General features: G+C 52.4%; 1 protein-coding gene across 2 annotated transcripts in view; it reads left to right on the top strand.

The window, feature by feature from the left end:
• Positions 1-12,500, top strand: part of CHM (CHM Rab escort protein) — a 126,505-nt gene that overhangs the window by 40,814 nt on the left and 73,191 nt on the right. For both annotated transcript variants that reach the window (XM_040325042.1, XM_040325043.1), the window contains exons 5-8: positions 1,300-1,654; positions 1,840-1,956; positions 3,862-3,982; positions 5,736-5,958. In XM_040325042.1, the coding sequence (XP_040180976.1) occupies positions 1,300-1,654; positions 1,840-1,956; positions 3,862-3,982; positions 5,736-5,958 (816 nt within the window). The remainder of the gene's footprint in view (positions 1-1,299; positions 1,655-1,839; positions 1,957-3,861; positions 3,983-5,735; positions 5,959-12,500) is intronic.

The raw sequence follows: 12,500 nt of genomic DNA on the forward strand, positions 1-12,500 counted from the left end.
TTGCGCGGTCGTGCGATGCTGTACCCAAACAAAATTGACGTCCTTTCTTTCCCACAAACAGAGTTTTCTTTAGGTGATATTTGATCGTCCCTGCGTTTTTTTTTATTTTTGCACTATAAACAAAAATATTGCGACAATTTTGAAAACAAAACAAAACTGTATGATTTACTTTTTGCTATAATATCCCCCCAAAAAAAGAATAAAAAGAATAATAATAAAAAAAATGTCTTCATCAGTTTATGTATTCTATATATTTTTAGAAAAATAGCGCCTACAAAATAGGGAATAGATTTGTTTTTTTTTTGTTTTTTTTTTTATTTTGTTTTTACTAGTAATGGCGGCGATCTGTGGTTTTTAGCGGGACTGCGACATTGTGGCAGACAGATAGGACACTTGGCACTTTTTTGGGACCATTGACGTTATACAGCGATCAGTGCTATAAAAATACACTGATTACAGTCTAAATGTTACTGGCAGGGATGGGGTTAAGTGTTCCCTGGGAGGTGTTTAACTGTAGGAGGGGAGCGAGCGTTGTTCATGATCGAGGACCAGCCAATGTCGTACAGACAGAGGCGGCTCTAGGCCTTGTGAGGACTTAGGCAAAACTTGACATGGGGCCTCACTCACACCCATGATGGGAAAAAATAATTCGCGGACAAGAGCCTCTTCCTCACAACCCTGGCCGGTGGTTGCGGGGGTCAGCGGGCAGGGGGGGGCTTTATCGGAATCTGGAAGCCCCCTTTAACAAGTTGGCCCCCAGATCCTTTAATAACTAAGGGGCGGGGGCCACCTAGTGATGTCACCTGGTGAACCCGCCCCTTGTGACGTCATTGACTGAGGGCATGCTGGGTTATTGACGTCACAAGGGGTGGTGTCACCGATATTTACTGGTTGTTAGGGACGCTGGCGGCCCCGCTCCTGAGTCAGGGCTCTTAACGCTGCCTGAGCAAGTCAGCATTAAGGTCCCCTGTCCCTCAAAACTGGGGTAATGCATTGGGCAAGTTAGGAAGCCGCGAGGCCCCTGTGAGTGTGAGGCCTTAGGCGACCGCCTATTTAAAGAGCCGCCTCTGCATACAGACATCAGGGAGAGATGGGGGTCAAAGCGGTGTAAGGTATCTGGATTCTATACCAAAATATATTAGACAAATGCGTACTGAAGGTTGGTGAAGATGAGTAGAAAATTGCTGATGACAGAAAATTAAAATAAGGCAAAAAAAAAAGCAAAACTTGACAAAATCACATTGGGAAACTTCCTTCTGTGACCCTTGCCTCATTTTTTGTTTTGTTCTTTGACTCCAGAAGTAAAGACTCGGACGTTGTGGAGGAAGTCGGTGCGCTCAGTATAAAGCCGCAACTCCTGAACACAGACCCTACAGATAGTGACCAACCTCTGCAGGATAGCCCCGCCCACGAGGAGTCTGTGCCCCAAGAGCTGCAGGATCCAGAGTCTGGAAGCGCTGAACATCGAGAAGTGACCTCTGGAAGCGACCAAACCCCCAGTGCCAACATCGCGCCGCCAACCCCAGAGAGCGGCGACGCCCCGGACACAGAACCAAGCGCCGCCAAAGTGTGCCAAACGGAGCCCAAGAAAAGCGTTACCTACTCGGATATTGTGAGAGAAGGACGGAGGTTCAACATTGATCTGGTTTCAAAGGTCAGTTTTACATCTGTAAAGCTAGGAATTTGAAACCGTCATTTGTGGGTGTGGCCTGACAACGTCTTGCGGGCCATTTGTGTCCGGCGCGGTAGGGGTGTCCGGTCAGGATTTGTCTTCTCTCCTCTGCTTTAGGCTGCATTTTTGTTATTTCTTCATTACCATTGTGTGTTTTCTCTGATCAGTTCCTGTACTCCCGAGGACTGCTGATCGATCTCCTCATCAAATCCAACGTGAGCCGCTACACCGAGTTCAAGAACGTCACCCGAATCCTCACCTATCACAAGGGAAGGATTGAACAGGTGTGTGTGGCTGTTAGTGGTTGTAAAAGTCTCTGATTTTTATTTTTCTTACCGCTTGCAGTCTGCCCACTGTACATATAATGCAGCAGGGCGGCCGCTCTGTGCCAGATCACGTACTTAGTACATGATCGGACACTGTTTGGTCGGGGCAAGCGCGCGCTGCCGGCGACCCGCTCCCACTGTGAGCGCATACAGCGGGGGCTCAGAGGTGGGTACCACAGACCCGATGTCCGCCATCACCCGCCACAGTGTAGCTACAGTGGTACTTCAAAGGGTCTTCAAAGCCTCCATAGAAGTCTATGGCAAAGTTTGCTTGAAGCTCCACCGAAGCCTCATTGAAGCACCAACAGAATCCCCCTTTACTTCAGGTGTCCCCAGCAGAATCCCCCCTTTACTTCAGGTGTCCCCAGCAGAATCCCCCTTTACTTCAGGTGTCCCCAGCAGAATCCCCCTTTACTTCAGGTGTCCCCAGCAGAATCTCCCTTTACTTCAGGTGTCCCCAGCAGAATCCCCCTTTACTTCAGGTGTCCCCAGAAGAATCCCCCTTTACTTCAGGTGTCCCCAGCAGAATCCCCCTTTACTTCAGGTGTCCCCAGCAGAATCCCCCTTTTACTTCAGGTGTCCCCAGAAGAATCCCCCTTTACTTCAGGTGTCCCCAGCAAAATCTTCTTTACTTCAGGTGTCCCCAGAAGAATCCCCCTTTAACTTCAGGTGTCCCCAACATGGCCCCCCTTTAGCGTTGGTGTCCCCAACATGGCCCCCCTTTAGCGTTGGTGTCCCCAACATGGCCCCCCTTTAGCGTTGGTGTCCCCAACATGGCCCCCCTTTAGCGTTGGTGTCCCCAACATGGCCCCCCTTTAGCGTTGGTGTCCCCAACATGGCCCCCCTTTAGCTCTGGTGTCCCCAACATGGCCCCCCTTTAGCGTTGGTGTCCCCAACAGGGCCCCCTTTAGCGATGGTGTACTTAACCTGGCCCCCCTTTAGCGATGGTGTACTTAACCTGGCCCCCCTTTAGCGTTGGTGTCCTTAACCTGGCCCCCCTTTAGCGTTGGTGTCCTTAACCTGGCCCCCCTTTAGCGTTGGTGTCCTTAACCTGGCCCCCCTTTAGCGTTGGTGTCCTTAACCTGGCCCCCCTTTAGCGTTGGTGTCCTTAACCTGGCCCCCCTTTAGCGTTGGTGTCCTTAACCTGGCCCCCCTTTAGCGTTGGTGTCCTTAACCTGGCCCCCCTTTAGCGTTGGTGTCCTTAACCTGGCCCCCCTTTAGCGTTGGTGTCCTTAACCTGGCCCCCCTTTAGCGTTGGTGTCCTTAACCTGGCCCCCCTTTAGCGTTGGTGTCCTCAACATGGCCCCCCTTTAGCTCTGGTGTCCCCAACAGAGCCTCCTATACAGCAGGTGTCCCCATGCTCCCGAATTGTTGTCCACCCCCCTACCCATTTCCCCCCTTGTACTGGGAGATCAGTACTCATAGCGTCTCCTTCTTGTTTCTGGTCCTGTTACAAGTCACGTGTGACAGGGGGAGACAACTGAGTCCCCCTTTACTTCAGGTGTCCCCGCAGTCCGCTCTCCTTCCTCATCAGTGCTGAGATGGAGGAGAGTTCTCTGTCTCAGCGCCGGCACTTCTCTGTCCCATGCAGGCTAGAGGGAGGAGAAAGCCGAATCCTCCCGCCGGCAGCGGCTATCAGTCTCTGCTCCTTCTGACAGGAGTGACACTGCGGTCACCCCTATCGGTAAGGAGCGGGATGAGCAGCCAATCAGCAGTGTCCCCCTTTCTCAACACAGCACCATGGGCAGGTGCCTGCTCAGCCCCTTCCCTACTCCAGACCCGCAAGGAAGACCAAATATAGGCAAATTACATTTCAGCTTTTAAAGTTGCAGGATTTGTAATGTGGGGTCTCCTTGTTGTCAGGTGCCGTGTTCCCGAGCCGACGTCTTCTCCAGCAAGCAGTTGTCTATGATAGAGAAGCGGACCCTGATGAAGTTCCTGACCTTCTGTGCGGACTATGAGCAGCATATCGAGGAATATCAAGGTGCGCTATACATCCTCAGGGTTGTCATAACTCTCAGAGGATTATATAAAATGTATCTGAACCCAGGAAGAAGAACCGACTCCATTTTCCCAATCCTGGGTTGTGGTGACTTCATTCTTATTTTTCCCCTATAATTGTCAGCTGGTGATCCTGCCAGCAACACGCTTCCTGTCCTCGGGTGACAACACTGTACTGTATCTTTTGGTGGAGCAGCGTTGTTGTCACCTTAGGACAGTAGTTGTGTTGGGACTACAAAACCCCCCTCTTTATCTTCATAATATTGAGGGAGCTTTTCTGACAGCTGGGAACAATGTAACTGATAAGAGTGCTGCACAAGCAGAGAGAACAGACCGTTAACGGCTTATGAGATTTCTGGCGGGATCAACTCATTGACACTTTAAAAAAAGCAAAACATAAAGATCCTCAACTTGGAGTCAGTCTGAAATCATGAAGCCTCAGCACAATCCATACCAGGGGCTGAATGATGGGTTATAAATGTTATAGAACAGTGGCGGCTAGTGCTCCATTGGTCAGGGGGGGCTAACAAACCTGACACATTTACTCCCCCGGTCGCTCCAGCCCACCACCCCACACCAACCCCCATACCCAACATGTCTCGCTTCAAAATTGCGCCCGCTCGTGAAATGTTGGTTTTTGGTTGGTTGTTGTAGGTTGGTTGTTGGTTGGCGTTTGGATGTTGTTGGTTATTGTTGGTTGTTGTTGGTTATTGTTGGTTGTTGTTGGTTATTGTTGGTTATTGGTTGGTTATTGGTTGGTTATTGGTTATTGTTGGTTATTGGTTATTGTTGGTTATTGGTTGGTTGTTGGTTATTGGTTGGTTATTGGTTATTGGTTGGTTATTGGTTATTGGTTGGTTATTGTTGGTTGTTGGTTATTGTTGGTTGTTGGTTATTGTTGGTTGTTGGTTATTGTTGGTTGTTGGTTATTGTTGGTTGTTGGTTATTGTTGGTTGTTATTGTTGGTTGTTATTGTTGGTTGTTATTGTTGGTTGTTGGTTGTTGGTTATTGTTGGTTGTTATTGTTGGTTGTTGGTTATTGTTGGTTGTTGGTTGTTGTTGGTTTTTGGTTGTTGGTTATTGTTGGTTGTTATTTGTTATTGTTGGTTATTGTTGGTTATTGTTGGTTATTGTTGGTTATTGTTGGTGGTTGTTGGGTTTGGTTGTTGTTGTTGGTTGTTGTTGTTGGTTGTTGGGTTTGGTTGTTGGTGGTGGTTGTTGGGTTTGGTTGTTGGGTTTGGTTGTTGTTGTTGGGTTTGGTTGTTGTTGTTGGGTTTGGTTGTTGGGTTTGGTTGTTGTTGTTGGGTTTGGTTGTTGGGTTTGGTTGTTGTTGTTGGGTTTGGTTGTGGTTGTTGGGTTTGGTTGTGGTTGTTGGGTTTGGTTGTGGTTGTTGGGTTTGGTTGTGGTTGTTGGGTTTGGTTGTGGTTGTTGGGTTTGGTTGTTGTTGTTGGGTTTGGTTGTTGTTGTTGGGTTTGGTTGTTGGTGGTGGTTGTTGGGTTTGGTTGTTGGGTTTGGTTGTTGTTGTTGGGTTTGGTTGTGGTTGTTGGGTTTGGTTGTGGTTGTTGGGTTTGGTTGTTGTTGTTGGGTTTGGTTGTTGTTGTTGGGTTTGGTTGTTGTTGTTTGGTTGTTGTTGTTGGGTTTGGTTGTTGTTGTTTGGTTTGGTGGTTGTTGGTTGTGGTGGTTGTTGTTGGTTTTATTATTATTATGCAAATATTATTGACTTCTCCTTTTCGCAGATCACAAGGATTCCACCTTTGCGGAGTTCCTACAGGCGAAGCGGTTGACGCCCAGTTTGCAGCACTTCGTCCTCTGCGCCATCGCAATGGTTTCCAAAAACACCAACACTGTAGATGGGCTGAAGGCGACGCAGCATTTCTTGCAGTGCCTGGGCCGCTATGGGAACACCCCCTTCTTGTTCCACTTGTACGGATTGGGGGAGATTCCGCAGTGTTTCTGCAGGTGAGTGCGCCAACAGGAGCAGGCGAGCTCCATTCATTAATCACCGGTTGTAGGAAATGCATTTCATTGTATGAGCTTTATACATTTCATGCTGTCTATGGCCAAATAGATGCCTCCTCCCTCCCTCCCTCCCTCCCTCCTCCCTCCTCCTCCCTCCTCCCTCCTCCTCCCTCCTCCCTCCTCCTCCTCCCTCCCTCCTCCCTCCTCCTCCCTCCTCCTCCCTCCTCCCTCATCATCCTCCTTCTCCTCCCTTCTCCTCCCTTCTCCTCCCTTCTCCTCCCTTCTCCTCCTCCTCCTCCTTCCTTCCTTCCTTCCTTCCTTCCTTCCTTCCTTCCTTCCTTCCTTCCTCCCTCCCTCCCTCCCTCCCTCCCTCCCTCCCTCCCTCCTCCTAATCCTCTCCCTCCTCCTAATCCTCTCCCTCCCTCCTCCTAATCCCCTCCCTCCCTCCTCCTCCTCCTCCTCCTCCTCCTCCTCCTCCTCCTCCTCCTCCTCCTCCTCCTCCCTCCCTTCCCCCTCCTCCCTCCCTCCCTCCCTCCCTCCTCCTAATCCTCTCCCTCCCTCCTCCTAATCCTTCCTTCCTTCCTTCCTTCCTTCCTTCCTTCCTTCCTTCCTTCCTTCTTTCCTTTCCTTTCCTTTCCTTTCCTTTCCTTTCCTTTCCTTCCTTCCTTCCTTCCTTCCTTCCTTCCTTCCTTCCTTCCTCCCTCCCTCTCTCCCTCCTTCCCTCCTTTCCTCCTTCCTCCCTCCTTCCTCCTCCCTCCCTCCTTCCTCCTCCCTCCTCCTCCTCCTATTCATATAGAACCTGCACAGACTTACCTTATCCAGATGTAATACTTTGATTGTTAATTGGGGCGGTACTTAAAATGGATCAATATACACTATTGTCAAAAGTATTGGGACGCCTGCCTTTACACGCACATGAACTTTAATGGCATCCCAGTCTTAGTCCGTAGGGGTCAATCCCTCCACCAAATGATTTGGACCAATGCACAAAGCAAGGTCCATAAAGACATGGCTGAGCGAAACTGGACTGGCCTGCACAGAGTCCTGACCTAAACTCGGGCTGAATTTGAGCGAAGACTGCAAACCGGGTTTTCTCGTCCCAACATCAGTGCCTGTAATGCGCTTCTGGAAGAATGCGCTCCCTCCATCTCTCTCCCTATATTAATTTCTTACTGAAAAGGCTGACATCTATTGTGAAGGTGGGGGAGGGGAGGGGGGATTGGAATAGGACAGAATGTATGTTTTGCTGGAAGGTCAGTTTTAATTATTTGTGTAAATCCCCCCCCCCCCCCCCCCAGCGGTGTGACCCCCCCCCCCACCGGTGTGACCCCCCCCCCACCGGTGTGACCCCCCCCCCACCGGTGTGACCCCCCCCCCACTGGTGTGACCCCCCCCCCACCGGTGTGACCCCCGCGTGTGTCGGGGATTCATTCTCCTCTGTAGGATCTTTTTAAGGTTTCGCTTGTCATCTTCTGATCTGCCAGACGGGAGCCGCGTGAGGCGCTGACAGACGCGCTCGCCATGCGGGATATTAATGGAAAAGTCGCTATTTATCCGCAGCGGCGGAAAGTTTGAAATTCTTTCAGAGTGACGTATTGTGGCCGAGCCGGGGGGACTCCGAGAACATTCCTAATATATTCTTCATAGATGTTATCAGATAACCCGAGAGGAGGAGAACAGACAACAATGTGACCTTCCCCCCGCGAGATGAACCGCGAGGAGTCCAATGATAAGGACCTGATGAGTGATCCACCGAGGACACCCATCCACATCACCGGGACAGGACTCTGCTCCTCTTCTGCTGGAGGACTCTGCTCCTTCCTCTATAACTCTCCTCTCCTGATATACTCTGCTGGAGGACTCTGCTCCTTCCTCTATAACTCTCCTCTCCTGAAATACTCTGCTAGAGGACTCTGCTCCTTCCTCTATAACTCTCCTCTCCTGAAATACTCTGCACTGCTGGAGGACTCTGCTCCTTCCTCTATAACTCTCCTCTCCTGAAATACTCTGCTCTGCTGGAGGACTCTGCTCCTTCCTCTATAACTCTCCTCTCCTGAAATACTCTGCTGGAGGACTCTGCTCCGTCCTCTATAACTCTCCTCTCCTGAAATACTCTGCTGGAGGACTCTGCTCCGTCCTCTATAACTCTCCTCTCCTGAAATACTCTGCTGGAGGACTCTGCGCCTTCCTCTATAACTCTCCTCTCCTGAAATACTCTGCTGGAGGACTCTGCTCCGTCCTCTATAACTCTCCTCTCCTGAGATACTCTGCTGGAGGACTCTGCTCCTTCCTCTATAACTCTCCTCTCCTGAAATACTCTGCTGGAGGACTCTGCGCCTTCCTCTATAACTCTCCTCTCCTGAAATACTCTGCTGGAGGACTCTGCTCCTTCCTCTATAACTTTCCTCTCCTGAAATACTCTGCTGGAGGACTCTGCTCCTTCCTCTATAACTCTCCTCTCCTGAAATACTCTGCTCTGCTGGAGGACTCTGCTCCTTCCTCTATAACTCTCCTCTCCTGAAATACTCTGCTCTGCTGGAGGACTCTGCTCCTTCCTCTATAACTCTCCTCTCCTGATATACTCTGCTGGAGGACTCTGCTCCTTCCTCTATAACTCTCCTCTCCTGATATACTCTGCTGGAGGACTCTGCTCCTTCCTCTATAACTCTCCTCTCCTGAGATACTCTGCTGGAGGACTCTGCTCCTTCCTCTATACCTCTCCTCTCCTGAAATACTCTGCTGGAGGACTCTGCTCCTTCCTCTAACTCTCCTCTCCTGAAATACTCTGCTCTGCTGGAGGACTTTGCTCCTTCCTCTATAACTCTCCTCTCCTGAAATACTCTGCTGGAAGACTCTGCTCCTTCCTCTATGACTCTCCTCTCCTGAAATACTCTGCTGGAGGACTCTGCTCCTTCCTCTATAACTCTCCTCTCCTGAAATACTCTGCTGGAGGACTCTGCCCCTTCCTCTATAACCCTCCTCTCCTGAAATACTCTGCTGGAGGACTCTGCTCCTTCCTCTATGACTCTCCTCTCCTGAAATACTCTGCTGGAGGACTCTGCTCCTTCCTCTATAACTCTCCTCTCCTGAAATACTCTGCTGGAGGACTCTGCTCCTTCCTCTATAACTCTCCTCTCCTGATATACTCTGCTCTGCTGGAGGACTCTGCTGGAGGACTCTGCTCCTTCCTCTATGACTCTCCTCTCCTGAAAAAATCTGCTGGAGGACTCTGCTCCTTCCTCTATGACTCTCCTCTCCTGAAATACTCTGCATGCTGGAGGACTCTGCTCCTTCCTCTCTTGATTCGGTCTCGGTGTATACCAGAGGGGAGCGAAGTTGCGCCACCTTGAGAACGATCGATGTCACGAGGTGCCTTGATGGCGCTCTCTGCCCTCTCCTCTCCGCTCGCCGTTTTATTAAACGTCCCGTCTGTCCATCGCCGGGAGGTGAAACCTGTAAATAGAGCGTCGCAGGGACGGCCTTTCCCGCACCGCGCAGCCCTCGGCCTCCCTGATCCCAGATGGAGAATTATATTTGGAGGATGGCGCTGTGACACGGCTGAGCGTTTTATCGCCCGGCGGGGTAATGAAGAATATTGGGCGGCCGATTGTTTAGTATGTATAGTAAAGGGGGGGAGGGGCGGCGAGCGCGGCCTCCATACATCACCGCTTACAGCTTTTATCTGCGGCGGATCAGGATCAGGTGTCGCTTTTGCAGTGATTTCTCGCCGCCGTCCCGCGCTGGGCTTTTAATGTAAACCTCTTAAGCTGCTCTCCGCCGCGCGTTCTCATCAAGGCTGCCGTTATATATGGCGCGCATGCATATTTATGGCAATGAGTCAAAGACATTTGTAAGTCACATTTCCAGGTTATGAATGTTTTGCTGCATAAACAGAGCCGTACCTCACAGCGATGGCTGACACCGCGGGGAGGGGGGCGCTGCACCCAACCCCCCACCACTGTGATCACCCCCCCTCCCCCAAGCATGCTGTGTTTCTAGGAATCGCATTATTCTAGTTTTTTTCCCGCTGTGCCCATTATAAGGGGTTCCCACCATCCCTGTGCTGAGTTCCCGGGTCTGAACACCCGCTGTGCCCATTATGAGGGGTTCCCACCATCCCTATGCTGAGTTCCCGGGTCTGTACACCCGCTGTGCCCATTATGAGGAGTTCCCACCATCCCTGTGCTGAGTTCCTGGGTCTGTACACCCGCTGTGCCCATTATGAGGGGTTCCCACCATCCCTGTGCTGAGTTCCCGGGTCTGTACACCCGCTGTGCCCATTATGAGGGGTTCCCACCATCCCTGTGCTGAGTTCCTGGGTCTGTACACCCGCTGTGCCCATTATGAGGAGTCCCCACCATCCCTGTGCTGAGTTCCCGGGTCTGTACACCCGCTGTGCCCATTATGAGGGGTTCCCACCATCCCTGTGCTGAGTTCCTGTGTCTGTACACCCCGCTGTGCCCATTATGAGGGGTTCCCACCATCCCTGTGCTGAGTTCCCGGGTCTGTACACCCGCTGTGCCCATTATGAGGGGTTCCCACCATCCCTGTGCTGAGTTACCGGCTCTGTACACCCGCTGTGCCCATTATGAGGAGTTCCCACCATCCCTGTGCTGAGTTCCCGGGTCTGTACACCCGCTGTGCCCATTATGAGGGGTTCCCACCATCCCTGTGCTGAGTTCCCGGGTCTGTACACCCGCTGTGCCCATTATGAGGGGTTCCCACCATCCCTGTGCTGAGTTCCTGTGTCTGTACACCCGCTGTGCCCATTATGAGGGGTTCCCACCATCCCTGTGCTGAGTTCCTGTGTCTGTACACCCGCTGTGCCCATTATGAGGGGTTCCCACCATCCCTGTGCTGAGTTCCCGGGTCTGTACACCCGCTGTGCCCATTATGAGGGGTTCCCACCATCCCTGTGCTGAGTTCCTGTGTCTGTACACCCGCTGTGCCCATTATGAGGGGTTCCCACCATCCCTGTGCTGAGTTCCCGGGTCTGTACACCCCCTGTGCCCATTATGAGGGGTTCCCACCATCCCTGTGCTGAGTTCCCGGGTCTGTACACCCGCTGTGCCCATTATGAGGGGTTCCCACCATCCCTGTGCTGAGTTCCCGGGTCTGTACACCCGCTGTGCCCATTATGAGGGGTTCCCACCATCCCTGTGCTGAGTTCCCGGGTCTGTACACCCGCTGTGCCCATTATGAGGGGTTCCCACCATCCCTGTGCTGAGTTCCTGGGTCTGGACACCCGCTGTGCCCATTATGAGGGGTTCTCACCATCCCTGTGCTGAGTTCCTGGGTCTGGACACCCGCTGTGCCCATTATGAGGGGTTCCCACCATCCCTGTGCTGAGTTCCTGGGTCTGGACACCCGCTGTGCCCATTATGAGGGGTTCCCACCATCCCTGTGCTGAGTTCCCGGGTCTGTACACCCGCTGTGCCCATTATGAGAGGTTCCCACCATCCCTGTGCTGAGTTCCCGGGTCTGTACACCCGCTGTGCCCATTATGAGGGGTTCCCACCATCCCTGTGCTGAGTTCCCGGGTCTGTACACCCGCTGTGCCCATTATGAGGGGTTCCCACCATCCCTGTGCTGAGTTCCCGGGTCTGTACACCCGCTGTGCCCATTATGAGGGGTTCCCACCATCCCTGTGCTGAGTTCCCGGGTCTGTACACCCGCTGTGCCCATTATGAGGGGTTCCCACCATCCCTGTGCTGAGTTCCCGGGTCTGTACACCCGCTGTGCCCATTATGAGGGGTTCCCACCATCCCTGTGCTGAGTTCCCGGATCTGTACACCCGCTGTGCCCATTATGAGGGGTTCCCACCATCCCTGTGCTGAGTTCCCGGGTCTGTACACCCCCTGTGCCCATTATGAGGGGTTCCTACCATCCCTGTGCTGAGTTCCCGGGTCTGTACACCCGCTGTGCCCATTATGAGGGGTTCCCACCATCCCTGTGCTGAGTTCCCGGGTCTGTACACCCGCTGTGCCCATTATGAGGAGTTCCCACCATCCCTGTGCTGAGTTCCCGGGTCTGTACACCCGCTGTGCCCATTATGAGGGGTTCCCACCATCCCTGTGCTGAGTTCCCGGGTCTGTACACCCGCTGTGCCCATTATGAGGGGTTCCCACCATCCCTGTGCTGAGTTCCCGGGTCTGTACACCCGCTGTGCCCATTATGAGGGGTTCCCACCATCCCTGTGCTGAGTTCCCGGACCTGTACACCCGCTGTGCCCATTATGAGGGGTTCCCACCATCCCTGTGCTGAGTTCCCGGGTCTGTACACCCGCTGTGCCCATTATGAGGGGTTCCCACCATCCCTGTGCTGAGTTCCCGGACCTGTACACCCGCTGTGCCCATTATGAGGGGTTCCCACCATCCCTGTGCTGAGTTCCCGGACCTGTACACCCGCTGTGCCCATTATGAGGGGTTCCCACCATCCCTGTGCTGAGTCCCCGGGTCTGTACACCCGCTGTGCCCATTATGAGGGGTTCCCACCATCCCTGTGCTGAGTTCCCGGACCTGTACACCCGCTGTGCCCCATTA

This window comes from Rana temporaria, chromosome 9 (genome assembly GCF_905171775.1).
Source record: "Rana temporaria chromosome 9, aRanTem1.1, whole genome shotgun sequence".
Classification (NCBI taxonomy): domain Eukaryota; kingdom Metazoa; phylum Chordata; class Amphibia; order Anura; family Ranidae; genus Rana; species Rana temporaria.